Source organism: Ornithorhynchus anatinus, chromosome 9 (genome assembly GCF_004115215.2).
Source record: "Ornithorhynchus anatinus isolate Pmale09 chromosome 9, mOrnAna1.pri.v4, whole genome shotgun sequence".
NCBI classification, from domain to species: Eukaryota; Metazoa; Chordata; class Mammalia; order Monotremata; family Ornithorhynchidae; genus Ornithorhynchus; species Ornithorhynchus anatinus.
This window is the reverse complement of record NC_041736.1, coordinates 35,755,172-35,773,738: the sequence shown is the minus strand read 5'-3', so window position 1 is coordinate 35,773,738 and position 18,567 is coordinate 35,755,172. Positions and strand designations below refer to the sequence as shown.

Sequence of the window (18,567 nt, the reverse complement as noted above, 5' to 3'; positions counted from 1 at the left end):
CCATGCTCTATCCAGTAGGCCATACTGTAGGACTTCTCCTGGGGCCCACGGAGTCACTCTATCTGTAATCTATCCAGTAGGCCATAGTTGTTACTGTGTTATACTCAGCCACACTTGCGAGAGTATAACACAACAGATGTAGTAGACATTTTTCCTGATCACAAGGTTACAGTTTAGAGAAAGAGCTTCTAATCTTGATGCCCTTTGGAGTTCCCTTCCAGATCTATTATTTTTGACTATGTTTGGGTCCTAGGGCTGGAGGGACTCCTTTGCCCAACTTTGTCAGGGGAATTATCGCCTTCGGGCCTCACGAGATTACGCCGTATATAAATCATTTACTAGGCAGCATACCATAGACCCGAAGGAAGGAGCTCAGAGCTGCTCCCAGAAATCTTCCTCCAGGGAAAGTGGAGCCAGCAGAGGTGAGGCACAGTGAGTTTCCTGACAGAAAGGCGTCATATTATTTTTAGAGTGAAAATAAACTCCACCACCCTGGGGCGGAGAAATGAGTGTCTGCTGGGATCTTGCCAAGACCTGTGAAACCATGTTTTAATGTACTTTCGAGTGAGCCACAGTTAATACTCAGTCAAACATTCTACTCTACCCTCCCCCACCACCCTGTGGAAGGTATTTTCCCCAGAATTCTGTCCCCAACCGTGGTAACGAAATGCTTGGGAAGCCCTCTGAGGGTTCCCCTACAAACATCCATCCGTCGCCTCTCTTTTCCCCTTCGAGAAGCAGCGTGGCCTAGTGGAAAGAGCGTGGGCCTGGGAGTTGGAAAACCTGGGTTCTCACCCCAGCTCTGCCACTTGCCTGGGCAAGTCACTTAGTTTCGTCATTAGTAAAAATGGGGATTCCATCAATCAATCAACAATCAATGGAATTTATTGTGTGCAGAGCACTAAGTGTTTGGGAGAGTACAATATAGTAGAGGTAGATAGATTCCCTGCCCACAGTAGTCTTGCAACCTAGAGGGTGAGAGAGAAAAGGCAGGTAGAGTATAGATATTTTCATAAGTGCTGTGGGGCTGAGGGTAGGGTGAATACGAAGTACTCCACTTATCTGCTGCGTGAACTTGGGCAAGTCACTCAACTTCTCTGGGCCTCAGTTATCTCATCTATAAAATGGGGATTAAGACTGCAGGCCCCTTGGAGGACATGGACCGTGTCCATCCTGAAAATCTCACACCTACCCCAGCGTTCAAAACAGTGCCTAGCACACAGTAAGCATTTCACAAATACCACAAAGCAACCAAACCAAACAAGTGCTCAAAAAGAAGAGATCCAGCTCAACGGGTATGGATTCAATGACTTTTCCCCTTCTTACATAGACTGGAAGCCCTGTGTGGGATAGAGACCATGTCCAACTCAACTAACTTGTATTTACTCCAGCACCTAATACAGTGTTGAGCACATGGCATATGCTTAAGAAATATCACAGTTATTCTTATTAGTGGCCCACTGGGAAACCGGTCATCCATGAATTGGTTCCAGCTGCTCCTGCATCTACTCATTGTGGGCAGGGAATGTGTCTGTTTATTGTTTGTTGTACTATACTCTCCCAAAAAGTACAGTACTCTGCACACAGTAAGTGCTCAATAAACGCACTTGAATGAATGAATGAATGAATGAGTTTATTAGTATCTTCAGCCTCCACTATTCCCTGTGGCAGTGATTCTGTGATTTAATCTTCTGCTGAATGTCTAGGTATTTCTCTGTCAGTTGCTGAGGATTTTTAGAACACACTGAGCCTAGCTGGTCTTCGGGATATCTGGTGGCTGCAGATCTGGGAACCAGCTTGACACCCAGAGCATCATGTATACAGAGGATAAGGGAACCCTAGCCTTGGTTAGCGGGGAGAAGAGGGGAGAGGGAGGAAGGGGCTGATTTAAAGCAAGAGACTACTAGTCATTGCAGCAGTTCCACCCTCTGAATTGCTTTCTCCTCAGATCTAGGGGGTGGGGCAGGACAGTCAGCAAAGGGGCAGGAGAGGTGAAAGAAAAAGGAAGAGCAGGAAGGAGTAAACTTAGAACTTCACCGGCACTTGGCCAGAGCAGATATGTGCATCCCACTCTGAGAACAAGAAGTGGCAGAGCCACATTAAGTCAGAAAGCAGGCGGGGAAACCACGCGCCCTGGCATTCTCCTGCCTCCCGGGAGAGGGGGAGCATGGAGAGGGGAGAAAGGGGCCTGGTTTTGTGGGGGCAGATGCATTGGATAACGCAGGCATGGCTGGTTTGGTCTCTCCCACTCTGTTGAATTGGGGGGGCTTTGCCTCAAATTCACAATAGCCATTCCTTCCTTGATGGAGAGTCAGGTCCCTCCGGTTTCAGGAAGGCCAAACTGTGGTCTTGTCTTGTGCTGTTGAGTCATCTCCAACCCATAGCGACTCAATGGACACATCTCTCCCAGACCACCCCACTCTCCATCTGCAATCTCTCTGGTAGTATATCCAAAAACTTTTCTTGATAAAAATATGGAAGCTGCTTACCACTGCCTTCTTCCGTGCAGTAAACTTGAGTCTCCACCCTTGACTCTCTCCCACATCACTTCTGCCAGCACAGGTGAGTTTTGACTTGTAGCAGATTGCCTTCCACTCGCTAGCCACTGCCCAAGGTAGGAATGGAATGGATATACCTCTGCTTGACTCTCCCTCCTGTAGCCGAGGCTGGTAAATTACTGGAAACTATCCAGGTACCATCTTGAGAGGCTGCTCAATAAATACTATTGATCGTACTGTACTAAGCACTAAGGTAGATACAAGCTAATCAGGTTGGACACTGTCCCTGTCCCACATTGGGCTCACAGTCTTAAACCCCATTTTACAGATGAGTTAATTGAAGCACAGAGAAGTGTTTAGCCCAAGGTCACACAGCAAACAAGTGGAAGATGAGGGATTAGAACTCAGGTTCTTCTGAGTCCAAGGCCTGTGCTCTGTCCACTAGGCCATGCTGCTTTTCACAACTGGAATGTCCCAGTTATATATAGCCAGTTCCACTGGTCAAACTTCCATTTTTTGGGGTGTGGCAGGGGGGAACGGAGAAGGTACTGTTTTATGAGGCCTTGGGCTTACCTCTTAATGGTTCCTTCTTTGAGGCTAGCAGTCGATGACATTTATGAGTGCTTACTGTGAGCACAAGAACTCTGTGTACTAAGCACCTGGGAAAGTAATAATAATGATGTTGGTATTTGTTAAGCGCAGGTTAAGGTACTGTGTGCAGAGCGCTGTTCTAAGTGCTGGGGTAGATACAGGGTAATCAGGTTGTCCCACGTGAGGCTCACAGTCTTCATCCCCATTTTACAGATGAGGTAACTGAGGCACAGAGAAGTGAAGTGACTTGCCCACAGTCAGCTGACAAGTGGCGGAGCTGGGAGTCAAACCCATGACCTCTGACTCCGAAGCCCAGGCTCTTTCCACTGAGCCATGCCCAGATTTGGTAGACATTGTTCTCTACCCCCAACAGTCTTACAGTATAGAGAGGGAGACAGACGCTAATATAAGTAATTTATATATTTGTACATAGTTGCTGTAGGGCTGAGGGTGGGCTGAATACCAAGTACCCAAAGGTCACAGATCCAAATCCATAGATGCAGAAGGGATAGGGAACTGGGGAAAAAAGGGTTTAAACAGGGAAGGCCTCTTGGAGGAGATATGACCTTAATAATGCTTTGAAGGTGGGGAGAGTGGTGGTCTAGTATATACTGATGGGGAGGGAGTTCCAGGCCAGAAGGAAAACATGAGAAAGGGGTCAGCGGTGAGATAGATGAGATCGGGGCACAGTGATCAAGTCTGCGCTAGAGGAGCAAAGTGTAGGGGCTAGGCTGCAATAATGAGGTGAAGCAGGAGGGGACAAGCTGATTGAGTGTTTTAAAGACGATGGTAAACGGCACTATGTTTTGCATCGACAATAGCATTAATCGTTTCTGAGAAAGGTGGGGGCTAATTTCCTTCGAGGATCCCAAGCCCATCGATTAGGTGGGCAAGTCAAAAGGAATTAGGGAACAGAAGCTGCAAATGTCCTTTAGTTATGGCAGGAGGCCGGGGAGATCAGTTCATTCTCCGAAGGGATATGGAGAATCAATCAATTTTATCTGAGTGCTGACTGCATGCTGAGCACAGAACGCTTGGGAGAGATTTGAAACTCTAAAATCTCCTGTCACATTGCTTCTTTCCTCCTCACACACACTGGATTGCTCCTTGTATGTCTGCATGTGAGTGCATATGTGTATTCCTCCTCTCCCTTCCCCTGTTCCAGATTTAGACACCTTGGGGACCTGGCCTGCCTTTACTTCCATTTTCTACATGCATTCTCCAGCCTAGAACAATAACACACTCATTCGAATGATTCTGGTGAATGTTAAATACTGACTATGCACCAAACACTCTTCTAAGCAGTGAGCACTGTTCTAAACTCAGGAACAGGGCCTTTATACTTGTAAAGTGATGGTGGTGATTTGTTTATTTAATATCTGTCTCCCCCTCTAGATTGTAAGCTTGCGTGGGCAGGGAATGTGTCTGCTTATTGTTATACTGTACTCTTCCAAGTGCTTAATATAGTGCTTTGCACACAGTAAGCATTCAATAAATACGATTAAATGAATAAACGGTAGGGGGAGAGGGGAGGGAGGTTAAAATACAGACAGACCTCCCAGACAGAGGGCGGCTTCATCAAGTAAGAACATGAAGGATTAACCCACCAAAAGAGTCAAGTAACAAACACCTAATATTTATTAATAAATTAGTATACTTGAAGGCTTTTTTCCCATATCAGTCCCACTCCCTCCCAGGGCAGCCCCGTTGCACATTACAGACCGCGTTCATAATGGGAGCATGATCGTTGCAAATATATCGGAGACGAGAGTTCGAAAAGCTGCAGCCATCTGAATAAAAGTGAAGTGCAATGGAGGGAACGGCTGACCCCTCGGCTTTTACAGGTATAAAACCCAAGATGGCTTTGAGAAGCATAGCTCGAACATTTCGGAATATTAGGCCTCTGCGTTGACTTTCTGGGGCTTGGTGGATCTATACCTGGTGAGGTCAAAAGATCTCTATCTGGTGACTCCTCTGCCCCTAAGATGGCGTTTTCAGATCATGAAGGCCGGAGGGGTGATGTCAAAGGTTCTAGGTGTTACTGTCCAGGTGAAATTGTCCAGGTGAAATCCGTACAATAAACCACAGGGCCAGACGGATTCCGGCCACAGAGGGGAACTATGCAAATAGGATGTTGTAGAAAGGTAACAAGAAAAAGCAAGTAGGGAGTCTTGCATCTCTCCATTGGGAGGAAAATTGAAAAATAAAATAAAATAATAGCACTATGTTGGAAAATTAAGAGGAATAACGGAAGAAAGGGCAAGAGGGAGTCAAGAGAGTCCCAGACTTGAAATGGGAATGACATACATGATGTTTAATTGAAAAAAAAAACAAACCTTTTCAGAACATCCCAATCCAGTGCAGGAAATCACACTGAATTATGGTCAGTTCATGGGAATTTAAAGTGCAAGGGACATTGGGAAATGCAAAAATGTGGGCCCGGGGAAATAAAGACAGGGTCTCTTTGATTTCTGCAAGAAAGAAAAGTGAAACCTGGGAAAGGCTTTGCACATTTATCCCTCTCCTCACAAATCAGTCCAAGGAAAAGGGGAAACCAATCTTGCAGGAAATACTGGCCGCATTCTCTCGAAAACCCCACCCTGCCTCAACTGTGTGGGCCATCTGCCCCAAGAGACCGGAGGGGGGGACCCTGGAGTCCTCGGTGTCTTACAAGAGATCAGGGAGGTGGCTGTAGACTGAGTCCAGGAGGGCCTGGCTGGCTTCCTGGCTCTTTACTCCGATAATCTCAAAGAGCCTGTCCAGCTTGTCCTCTGCCTGTGGGATCTCTTCGATCACGTGGAGCTCATCCGGGTTCAGGATGTGGAGCATGTCGTCGAAGATGGGTTGCAGGTCGCAGGGGTCCAGGCGCACCTGACGCAAAACCGTGTCTTTCTTTTCTGTGGCAAGAGAACATCTTGTTAAGACACCCAGAGGGTCGCGTGGGAAGGCGGGGGGATCCCTTTAAGGAATCTCTCTCCATCTGTCTCATTCCCTTTCATCACACCAGGAGTTGTGGTGCCCCAATAATGGTTTCAGGCATGTTCTATGCACTGCCAGTCGTGCCACAGGGAGGAACTGGAGGCAGAGATTCCAGAGGGTCCTCTCTTGGGGACTTTGATGGATGCTACTCGGAAAGCAACACGGTCTAGTGGATAAAACACGGCCTGGGAGTCAGAGGACATGGGCACTGCCACATGCTTGCTGTGTGACTTTGGGCAAGATGCTTCACTTCTTTGTGTCTTATCTGGAAAACGGGGATTGAGACGGTAAGCCCCATGTGGGACATGGACCGTATCCAACTGGATTACCTTGCATCTACCCCAGTGCTTAGGACAATGCATGGCACATAGTAAGGGTATAACAAATACCACTATCGTTATTAATTATAACTAGCCCGCGTTGAGTCGTCAGCACCCAGACTCCGAGGCTCCACCCTCCCGGGCTTGGCCGTTTGTCCCCAGTACCTTTGGTAATAAAGGATCCGTTCCGACTCAGAGCCGAGGACCCGCTGGAGGTGGAGTCGCAGCGCAGCAGGGGCTCCGACTCGTCGACGAAGAAGCCCTTGTTTTTGTCCAGAGGGGACGGGTCCACGGCCAGGGCCGCCACGTTGTCGGCCTTCGGGCCGGGGCTGAGAACGGGGCTAGGGCTGAGGGGAGCGGGGCTCGTCGGCAGAGCCAGCTTGTCCCCTTCCAGCTGTTTGAGAAAAGGGAAAAAGGAAAATGTCAGTGCGCAGCTGGGAAGCGCCTCTTGCCTCCTCTTGGGTGGAAAAATCAAACGGGAAGGAGGAAAGATTCTGCGACCTGCTCTTCTCTGAGAGGGCCGGACTTCTTTTGAGGTTAACCTATGAAATTGGCTGAGCTCAGGAAAGCAAACACACCTGAAATGCTGGAGATCACAGATGAAGTGGGTTCCCTGTGGGCCCGTACCAGATGTTCGCTTCACCCAAAATAGACTCGGGGATTGAGGTGTGGTCTTTTGGATTTTTGAAAAATTCAGGTGGCTTTGGTTTGTGAATGTGAAATATGTTCAGAGGAAGCAAGCGGGTGCAATGCCAGTCAATCGTATTTATTGAGTGCTTGCGAACGTATAATTTATTTATTTATACTAATGTTCATTCAATAGTAAAATGGGGATTAAGACTGTGAGCCCCACATGGGACAACTTGATCCCCTTGTGTCTACACCAGCGCTTAGAACAGTGCTTAGCACATAGTAATCGCTTAACAAATGCCAACATTATTATTATTACTTGAGTGCTTACTGCATTCAAAGCACTGTACTAAGCGCATGAATGTCTGTCTCACCCCCTCTATACCGTAAGCTCATTGCGAGCAGGGGATGTTTCCGTTTCTTGTTTTATTATGTTTCCAAGCATTTAGTATAGTGCTCTTCACACAGAAAGGATTCGATAAATTGATTGAATGAATTTGAGCTTTGGGATTGCTCTATCTTGCAATTCTCCTAGAAACCCAGTCCCATTGAGCACTCCCCAGGCAAGTAACAGCCCAAACTTACCAAAACGTTTCTCCAAGGCCCTCTAGACTGTAAGCACATTGTGGGCAGGGACTGTGTCTGTTTATTGTTGTATTCTCCCAAGCTCTTTAGTACAGTGCTCTGCACACAGTACACACTCGAGAAATAGGATTCAATGAACGATTAGAGCTGAGGATATTCTTATAGGAGACTGTAGGAGATTGTACCCCAAGAAAGGCACTACCTTTCAACAACATCCCACCCCCTCCAGGCTCGCTCTACCAGCGTGGGAAGCAGTGTAGTGTTGTGATTAGAGCCTGGGTTTGGGAGTCAGAAGGTCATGGGTTCTAATTCAGGCTTCACTACTTATCTGCTGTGTAACCTTGGGCAGCAGGTTGGGAAGCAGCAAGGCTCGGTGGAAAAGAGCCTGGGCTTCGGAGTCAGAGGTCATGAGTTCGACTCCCGGCTCTGCCACTCGTCAGCTGTGTGACTGTGGGCAAGTCACTTCACTTCTCTGTGCCTCAGTTACCTCATCTGGAAAATGGGGATTAACTGGGAGCCTCACGTGGGACAACCTGATGACCCTGTATCTACCCCAGCGCTTAGAACAGTGCTCGGCACATAGTGAGCGCTTAACAAATACCAAATACCAACATTAAGTCACTTCACTTCTCTGTGCCTCAGTTACCTTTTCTGTAAAATGGGGATTAAGACTGTGAGCTCTATGCGGGACAGGGACCGTGTCCAACTCGATTTGCTTATATTCAGCCCAGCACTTAGTACAGTACCTGGTAAGCACTTAACAAATACCACAATTATTATGACTATTGTCACCACCCACACCGAACTGAGTCCCATGTTTTCTTCCCTGTGGTTCTAATTTGATTTAGACTCCGATAAGAGGTGTTTCCAGCCAGTCCAATCCTTCCCCGCAGAAGCATATTTTTTGGTTCAAATCTTAGGCGCGTGGCTCTTCCTCCACGAAACACACACACGGTCATTCATGCCGAAACCCATTTATTATTCACCCAAATCACAAAGGGCCATTTGTCTGCACTTGGGTTCTCAGGAACTTTACATTATAAGACCCAGTTCAGACCTTCAATGCAGGACAGTGTTCTCGTCCTTTTAATAAACAAAAACAGAAAATTTGCCACCCACAAATCACGTGCCAATTGACAAATACCCACCTTATTTTTCCCTGTTGGTTCACAAGTTCAAACTTTTACTCTTGCTCCATTTTTTTTTTTTTAAGACACACAGTCACACACACCAAAAACAGCACATTTCAGGAGGAAGGAGGCTGTTTTCTTTCCAGCCGGATTAGAACATTCAGCAGTATCTAAACCGGTCAGTGTTCTCCAGCCACCAACAAGAGCCCAAGTGGCAGTGAGACGCCTCAGTGAACACCGGGAACTTTGGCCAAATGTGGCAGACCAAAAGGTGAAGTCATAGACGCAGCCGGTACCTTTCTTGTTAGAGAGCAGTAAGCATCCGACTAACAAAGCCATATGATTCCACCAATATTCTCCTGAACCCAGTCAGGCAGCCTCCACAATAGAAAGAAATGAGGATCAGCCATTTCCCAAACTATGGATTCCACTCCCCCACTCCAAAGTCAGGACACATTCCTGCCCTAAGAGTCACGGCTACCAGCAGTATTGATTTGTGCAGATCTCCAAGCAACAAGAATGATGTGCCCCTTTTTCCCACAGAGAATCTCTTAGCTCTTGTCTCCACCTATCCTCACCCTAAACCCGGCAGGCCTTCTCCTCCATGGCTCAGAGAATCTGCTGTACATCCCCACATTGGTTGGAGACTGTGCCTGATTGCAATCTACTTCTATGCTTGGCACATAGTAAGAGCTTGTGAGTCCATTGTTGGGCACAGATTGTCTCTGTTGCTGAATTGTACTTTCCAAGAGCCTGGTTCAGTCCTCTGCACACAGTAAGCACTCAATTTATACAATAGAATGAAGAGCTTAACAAATACAACTATTATTAATTAAAAGACTAGTTAGCTCCAAGCCAACTAATAAGAATACTAATAATTCTCTCTCCTCTCTCTGCTTTCCTCCATGACTGGCTAAATGTTTTTTTGTTTGTTTGATTTTAAATAATGGTATCTGTTAAGTACTCATTATGTGCCAGGCACCGTACTAAGTGGATAGAAATTAATCAGGTTAGACATAGTCATCCATGACCCGTCGAGAGCTCTTAGCCTTAATTCCCATTTTTACAGATGAGGTAACTGAGGCCCAGAGAAGTGAAGTAACTTGCCCAAGGACACAGAGCAGATAAGTAGTAGAGCCGGCATTGGAACCCCAGTCCTTCCGACTCCCAGACCCCTTGCTCTATCCGCTAGGCCACACTGCTTATTCTGCTTCTCCACTCCTACCTCTACTGGCTATCAATGGAGCTCCTCTAGGATTAAAGTGGACTGGTAGACGGGTAGCTGCTATGGCACAGCAGCTCACCCTGGAGGAATCTCTTCCAGAAGCCCCTCTGACGTGGGGAAGACAAGACACCACTCCCTACTGCCTGGAGATCAACAGTGGGGAAACAGGAGCCGGAGGCCAAGGGCACCGTCTCAAGCGCATTACTGGAAATCCCCGGCGAGGGAGGCAAGCTACTAATCTGGCCCCAGCTGGCAACGGGAACTCGAGACCAGTAATTGCAGCAGCAGGAGCGAGAAATTGCACTCTGCTGTGCAAACAGGCTGCATCGGGAAATGTGTCTACCCACTCTGTTGTACTCTCCCAAGTGCTTAGTACAATGCTCCTCACAAAGTAAGTGCTCAATAAATACCACTGATTGATGATCTGAACAGCCCCCTCCCTCCCCATCCAGTGCTCTTAGCCCCAGGACCTGCCTTTTGACCAACTCCTAGAAGCAATAATGATGACATCTGTTAAGCACTTACTATGTGCCAAGTACCGTTCTAAGCACTGGTACAAGGTAATCAGGTTGGACACAGTCTCTGTCCCACAGGAGGTTCTCGGTCTTAATCTCCATTTCCAGATGAGGTAACTGAGGCCCAGGGAAGCAAAGTTACTTGACCCAGGTCCCGCAGCAGACATGGGACAGAGCCAGCATTCGAACCCCTATCCTCTGACCCCCAGGTCCGTGTGCTTTCCCCTAGACCGCAGTGCTTCACTAAGGGATGTTGGTATTCTGATGAACCTCCTCCTCCTCCCTTCTCACCACAACCTCCCCCCAACCGGTCTCTGCCACTAAGGTTTACCCCAGAGTGATTTTCCAATTATAGCATTACCTACTTACCTCTCCACAAGGCCACACGATCTGTTTTCAGACAAGCCAATTACCAGCTTGGCCGCCTCAGTGACCCCTCACCATCAGGCATGACTCATCTATGCTAGAGGCTCTCGTCTGGGTTTTCCTCGGAATTTTCTGCTTAGCCCCCAGTCCTGAAACAGGCCAGCTGTGAATCACTAGGCCTCAGCATCACCACCTTTCACCGGAGGGTACGGGGAAGGAAAACCATCCCCTACTCAGTCTTTGACTCAGCCGTTGGATCCTACAAAGGAGTCCCGCCGTTCCTTAGGGGAAAGAGCACAGGCCTGGCATTCAGAGGTCCTAGGTTCTAATCCCGGCGCCGTGACCTTGGGTCAGTCTTTTTTTTATGGTATCTGTTAAGCGCTTACTATGTGACAGGCACTGTTCTAAGCGCTCGGATAGATACAAGCTAATCAGGTTGGACACGATCTCACATGGGGCTTAAAGTCTTAGTCTCCATTTTACAGACGAGGTAACATGTACAGAGAAGTGAAGTGACTTGTCCTAGGCCACACAGCAGACAAGTGGCAGAGCTAAGACTAGAACCCAGGTCCTTCTAACTCTCAGGCCCGGGCTTTACCCATTAAGCCATGCTTCTTCTTAACTTCATGTAACTGCTCTGTGCCTTAGTCTCCTCATCCATGAAATGGGGATTCAATACTTATTCTCCCTCCCAGTTAGTCTGAGAGTCCCTTGTAGGACAGGCACTGTGTCCAACCTAATTTTCTTGTATCTACCTTGGTGCCTAATACAGTGCTTGGCACCTAGTACATGCTTAACAAATACCATGATTATTATTTCTATTAGGGAATTCTTTATCCGCCAGACCACTACTTTCCCCATTTTCAAAGCCTTATTGAAGTCACATCTCCTCTGAGAGGCCCTCTCTGATTAAACCCTCTTTTCCCCGGCTCCCTCTGCCTTCTGCACCATCTATGCACTTGGATCTGTGACCTTTGGACATTTGATATCCACCTCCTCCTTAATACCACAGCACTTAGGTACATTACTTATCTTTAAATTCTATTATAAATAATTCATTTACATTAATATCTGCTTCCCACTCTTGACTGTAAGCACATTGTGGGCAGGGAATACGAGTCTGTCGATCCTGTTGTATTGAAATCTCCCAAGGGCTTAGTACAGTGCTCAACACATAGTCAGCGCTCAATAAATATGATGGACAGGGAAGAGGAGTGGCGTTGTTTGCCGTTTGACGAAACACAGTGAACTTACGGAACTATTTTCAGTCTACTCTTGGTTCAGATGAGGCCAGTGGGTCACCCATCTGGCTTGATGTGTCACTCAGATGAAATTGAGAACAGAAGGAGGTGCTTTAAGGACAGAAGCGCTCACCCAACTGGCAGGGCTTGGAAACCGTAAAGATAAATGCCATCTTGTACCAGATACCAGGGAGACAGGGAGACGTTAAAGCTGCAGCCACAAGGCTTGTGACTCCTCTTCCATCTGCGTCTGATCAGCTCCTAAGCTCCCTTGTCTGCAGGGATAGCATCTACCAGCTCTCCTGTATTGCACTTTCCCAAACACGTAATAAATGCTCTGCGCACAGTAGCCGCTCAATAAATACTACTGATTGTTTGGTGAACACACAGCTTTCCCCTATCCTAACCATGGGGAAAGGAGGAGAGAAAGCCTGCTTCGTACTCACAAGGCAGGCAGGAGCTGCAGTAATAATGGTAGTATCAATAAGTGGCATTTATTGAGCGCTCACTTTGCACAGAGCACTGTACGAAGCACTCGTGAGGAATAGTAGCTATTGAGCGCTCACTTGGAATGGAGCACTGTAATGAGGAAGTGAGTAGAGCCCGGGCCTGGGAGTCAGAAGGATGTTTGTTCTAAACCCGACTCTGCCACTTGTCTGTGTGACCTTGGGCAAGTCACTTCACTTCTCTGTGCCTCACTTACCTCATCTGTAAACCCTATGTGGGACACGGCCTCTGTCCAATCTGATTAGCTTGTAACTACCCCACCGCTTAGAACAGTGCTCGACACATAGTAGAAGCTTAAATTCCACCACCATCATTATTATTATTATTTATTATTACTGGGAACTTGGGAAGTCCAAAATAATTCAGTGACTGTACCCTGTCAACAAGAAGCTTATGATGACATCCATTATAACTAGTTATAGACTGTGATTCCTGTGTAGGACAGGGACTGTGTTCATCCTCATTGCCCTGTATCTAGCCAGCGCTTAGTACAGTGCTTGGCCCATAGTAAGTATTTAACAGATACAATTTGAAAAAAAACCTGCTGGAATTGAGGAATTTGTGACTTTTGATCTATTCCCGAGTAGCGGAGAGTCTGGAGCCACTCCTTTATCAGTAGCTCTCTGGGGCTCTCGTCAGAGTTGTGGTACTTGATTGGTTTTGCTGTGTCACGTTGTTCTTTCCTTGTGTGTGTCTCTTACTAGTTTTCTCCCCCCGACCCCACCTTAGCCTGTGAGCCCCCAGTGAGCCGGGAACGCGTGAGATTCAATATCTCTGAACCTTTCCCCAGCACGCAAGTAAAAGCTAAAACAAATGCAACAAAGGACACCGATAATGCTGCAAAAGTGCCTGAGCCCCATCTCTGAATGGAAAGCCCAGGGCCGTCTCCATGACCCCTTGGCTCCCAAACGCACCTCATCCCCGAGGTGAGCCCTGGGTAGCCAGGCATGGCTAGCCCAGATCAATACAAGGGAGACTTCAATCTCTTAGCCATTTCATCTGGAGCTCCCGGTTCAATTTTTCAAATATTAAGTGCATCACAAAGGGCTATTAAAAATGAACTTTGAACCTGCCTCTTCAGCAGCAGGCGGGTCTGTCTAATGGGAAGTTTGGCAGTCTGCTGAAGCTGACAGACTGCCAGGAATGGGGGCTCTGGCCTTGGCCTTAACTCCTTGGTTTCCGGTTTTGATTCGATTCAACTCACCCAACATCATCCACAAAGCTCCTTTAGAACTGGGAATGAATGAGGGAAACTGCCAGGCTATCTCTCCTCTGTCAAGAATGGCATTTCCTGAGTTGACAGGAATAAGACTGGGCTTTTCCACTGGGGGGAGAATCTCCCAAGTTGTGGAGAAAGAGGCCATTCCTCCCAAACCTTTAAAGATAAAGCTCCCGGCCAAGCAGACCCTAAAACATCTTTCCAAACTTTCTCGTTCTGCTAGAATTTCTCTAAAGAGATCTTGCTGAAGCCATAGGAGATAATAGCTATTTAAGTAGAAACAGCACCGTTGAATGCAGGGACAAAGACTGGTTTGCTGCTAGATGCTGTTGCTAATGGGTTTTTCTGAGAAGGGCCACAAAGGGTCTCCTGGAGCCAAGACAGAGGAGGTGGGGATTGAAGGGAGTGGAGGGGCAGTGAGAAGGAGGGGGAAACTGAGGCCTGGGTGGCCAGGGGCAAGTTGAGGGACTCTAGCACTTCCTGAAACAGGCAGGAAGAACTGACTGTAGGCAGTGGATCAATATAAGGGAACCTGCAAAAATGTTTAAGGTACAAAATAACTGGAGAAGAGGTTTCAATTTGTTTGTCATGAGTCTGGGCTTGGGGGAGAAGTCTCGTGGGTTTGACTTTCAGGACTCCAGAATAAGTTTGTCTATTTATTACCCAGAATGTCTCAGTGCCTCAGCCATCTTCCCCTCTCTGCTCAAATTCTCGACCAGATATTTCCTTTCTTAACTGGCCCCAAATGTCACAAGATGCTAAAGAGAAAGCCAGCTGAGCAGAAGAGGCTGCTGATTTCAAATTCCGGTGCCCAAAGCTACAGCCACCGAGGCAGAAGGCCTGTTTCAATAGAATTCCCAGGAATGCCCCCCCCCCCACACACACACACCAAGGACTCTGGCTAAAGCAGCTTCAGCCGGCACAAACCAGCTGGTTCCAGTGTGAGGAGAGCACCTCTAAGTCTGCTGATATGTCAGCAGACAGCTCAGACTGCTTACATCGAAGGCAGAGCCCAGTGCTGCTGACTCACCGAATAGCTTACTCAAAACGGGGAAGTCTGACCAGGGCGGAGAAAGCCAGATCTCTGATTTCAGCATTCTTGGCAGAGAAAGCCACCTCTCTGATTTTGGAAACCTCAGGCCCCTCTGAGGGGGTCGCAAAGCCCCCAAGCATGCATAGTTGTGTGGCTCCTGGCACAGAAAAGACATTAAAGGAACATATCCTTTCATAACTGAAGGTGGCTGAATTTCTGTCGGGGAGTGGTCCTCCTGACCTCTGACTTCCTCCAGACTTGCTTTTGTCTTAGCACGTTCATTAAGGAGCACCAGGGAAAGTCACTACTGTTTTTTATCCTCTTAGGACGCCGGCAAGTCATCGAAGCCCAAAGGCTGTAAGATGTTAGCAGGCTTATGCAGAGGTAGTTTTGGCCCCAAGTAGATAAATGGAAAACTTGTTTCCAGGATCTGAGCCATAGGAGGTACAGACGACATTTCAGGGAGTTGGGCACTGGCTACAGGTTTCTCTCCGATGTAAAGTTTTTTAAGGCAACGTCAAAAAAGTTCTAGACTCCCAAAAGAATGATTTTAAGGTCACTCATCTCCCTAAAGATGAATATAAAATTATACTCACTCTTTGAATTATGGCATCTGACAATAACAGCATTTATTAACCACTTACTATGTGCCAAACATTACGAACAGGGCTGGGGCAGACATGGGATAATCAGATTGGACACAGTTCTTTTTTTTTTTTTAATAGCACTCGTTAGGCGCTTACTTTGTGCCAGGTACCGTTCTACGCTCTGGGGTTAGATACGGTAACCAGGTTGGAGACAATCCCCGTCCTACTTGGGGCTCACAGTCTTAGTCCCCATTTTAAAGATGAGATAACTGAGGCTCGGAGAAATTAAGTGACTTACCCAGGGTCACACAGCAGACAAATGGCAGAGCCGGAATTAGAACTGAGTTCTAATCATCGCTTGTATCCTATTATCCTATGATGCTGGCCCTCACCCCAACCTCCCCTAAACTTAACAGTTACATCCTGGGAAATGGTAACTTGAGCTTGAGTAGCAACCTCACCGTAAACATCCAACACTGAAGCAATGAGAATCTTTACAAAGAGCCTACTGTAATTCGATGTATTCCGAGAGGTAAAAATTAGGTCTCGGGAAGCCATAACAGCTAAATGTACAGCTGGCATTTGCCACAAGACACTTACTAGATGAAATCAGCTAACGTAGCGAGTGTCAGTGAGACTGGTAGACCTGGACAGCTGCTTCAGGCAGCTGCTGAGCAGCGGCTTGCTATGCAGCAAAACTGCATGGAACTACACTCGTCAAAATAGAAGATGCATTGTTTCTTCCACTCTAGGGGATTACTCGAATACGTCACCGGGAAATAACTTGAGAAATTAGCACCAGCGAGACGAGGGGAACTGTAAGAAAATTCGACTCTTGTCCCTTTGGATATTGGAATTTTTCATAGTATTTATTGAGCGCTTACTATGTGCAGAGCACTGGACTAAGCGCTTGGAATGTACAATTCGGCAACAGATAGAGAGGTTTACAAAGCGGTTCTGGGTAGGATTACCATATCTTACTTGGACAAATGCCCATTACTCAGATAGGGTAGAGTATGGTGCCAGGGGACTTTCAATACACTCAGAGGTAACATGGCATTTGTGAACGTGGCCTGGCACACCCCATGCCTGGCACAGAACTGGATACAAGGGATGAGGAAGAATGTACAGGGCCATTTCTCGTTGACAGTGGGAGTGTCCCCTATATCTAGTTCCTTCCCTAAGGGGCCCTTGAACCTCTTATTAACCAGACCAAAGTGAATCCAATTCTTTGCTTTTATTCCCCTGGGAGAATCTTGCCTGAATTCATCCCCTGATTCCACTGGGCAGTCTTTGTCTAATTCCAAGGTCTGAACGGCAGCCTAAAAAACACTGTTAAATGTTACCTGAGCACCCCCATATGGGCAGAATATAAGTAAGGAACGTTCTTCTGGTGATATCACCCTGTTGGATGCAGGGGGCTGCTTTATTGAAGAAACTGCTAGGAAGCACAGGCCCGACACTGAAAAAGGGAAATAGGACAGAGCAAGTTTCCTGGTTCTTGGGAATCTCGTTCTCCCATTTGACAGTGAGGAGGACTTATTGGTGATACTGATTTTGACTCTAGTAGTTACTTTCTTAGGCCTCTCAGGGTCACACCTGGAAAGTTTTCAGTACTCTATCAGTCTCATCTATGGGAGGAAGGGTCTCAGAGGCCTACCCATTCCATTCCTAGCTTGGGCAGTGGCTAGCGAGTAGAACGCAACCCGCTATGAATCAAAACTCACCCATGCTGGGCAGCAGAGGCATGGGAGAGGGTCAAGGGTGGATTCTGGAGTTTAGTGCACGGAAGACGGCAATGGTAAACCACTTCCACACTTTTACCAAGAAAACTCTATAGATACAGTACCAGATCGATTGCAGATGGAGATCTGGGATTTCGGGGAGAGATGCGTCCGTGGTGTCGCTATGGGTTGGAAATGACTCGACGGCATAAAACAAGACAAGTTACTTCCTTAAAGTTGATGCTGCGGTCAATCGATCAATCAGTGGTTTTAATTGAGCACTTACCGTGTGCAGAGCACTATACTAAGTGCTTGAGAGTACAACTTAGCCTTTAGTACTGTGCTTTGCACATAGTAAGCACTCAATAAATACTAATGAACATAGATAATAATAATAATAACTGTGCTAAGCACTGAACTAAGTGTTGTGGTAGATATAAGATAATCAGGTCCCAGGTAAGAAAGGATAGGCTCTTGATGCCTGGCATGACAGTCAGTGTCCCCACAAATCCTCCATAATGGGCCAGCTATGAGTCATCAAGGACAACTGAGAAACAGTCCTGTGGCTGAGCAGATGGAAGAATTTTGATTCAATTTAACACCCATGTCCAACAGAGGAAAATGTCCACCATTAACTAAAGACCCCAGAGTTGTCTTTTTCCTATTTTTTGAAAGTCTTTTTCGCATAATGGATGCACTCACCTCCCACAATTTGGAGAACACCCAGGCCCACACCGGGACCAGAATCTGCCTCGGCCTGCCAGGATCTGGTTTAGGTATAATTACGCATCATGCTTTCTGATTCTCTTCTCTGACCCAGCAAAACTCTGAGATTAGAGCACAGGCAAACTGCAGCACACTGGGCAATTAGCAAGAACTGGCAGAGAAAAATGCAGGTCGCTTGGCTATTTAAATTAAATTACAGTCAGAGTTGTTGGACAGAATGAAAAAGCTATTCGTTATATAAGCCTGGAACAAGAGGCTTGCCCTCGTATTCATAGTGTAATGCATGAGGGTTTTTGCCAAAGTGAGAGTGGTAGGATACCATTTTTCTTGTAGAAATTTAACTTTAAAAAAAAGTGATGCTTCGTGGCTATTGCCTTAGAAAGAACTGGAGAAAGTTCTACAGAGTCAGGCAGCAATTTCTACCTACCTGAGCCACTTGTTTAGCATAAATTACGACCTGTACTGGCTCACACAAAAGATCCCAGATGGTGCGGTTCCCATTTCTACAAAACCATCCAAAATGAACAAATTATTAAATCTCAAGAAGTCTGGACCCAATTGGTGCTAGGCTGAAAATTGTTAAGTGAGCAGCTTCGGAGCCCAACACCTGGAGCTTTCATTGTCCTGCCAGTGGGGCTGTGTGATTAGGTGGGTGGCTGCATTTGACTTCTAATCACTGTAAAAATATCAA

At 46.9% G+C, this 18,567-nt stretch overlaps 1 protein-coding gene and 1 non-coding gene across 2 annotated transcripts in view; both read right to left on the bottom strand.

Annotated features, from left to right (window-relative positions):
- Nucleotides 1-2,572: 2,572 nt before the first annotated feature.
- Nucleotides 2,573-2,710, bottom strand: LOC114814405. Its single transcript, XR_003762203.1, has one exon. It is a non-coding gene; the product is annotated as a small nucleolar RNA SNORA7 (small nucleolar RNA).
- Nucleotides 2,711-4,704: 1,994 nt separating this feature from the next.
- Nucleotides 4,705-18,567, bottom strand: part of TNFRSF21 (TNF receptor superfamily member 21) — a 62,355-nt gene continuing 48,492 nt past the window's right edge. Inside the window, 2 exon segments of the mRNA XM_029072253.1 lie at nt 4,705-5,986; nt 6,554-6,782. Coding sequence (XP_028928086.1) covers nt 5,757-5,986; nt 6,554-6,782 — 459 coding nt within the window. The 3' untranslated portion in view covers nt 4,705-5,756.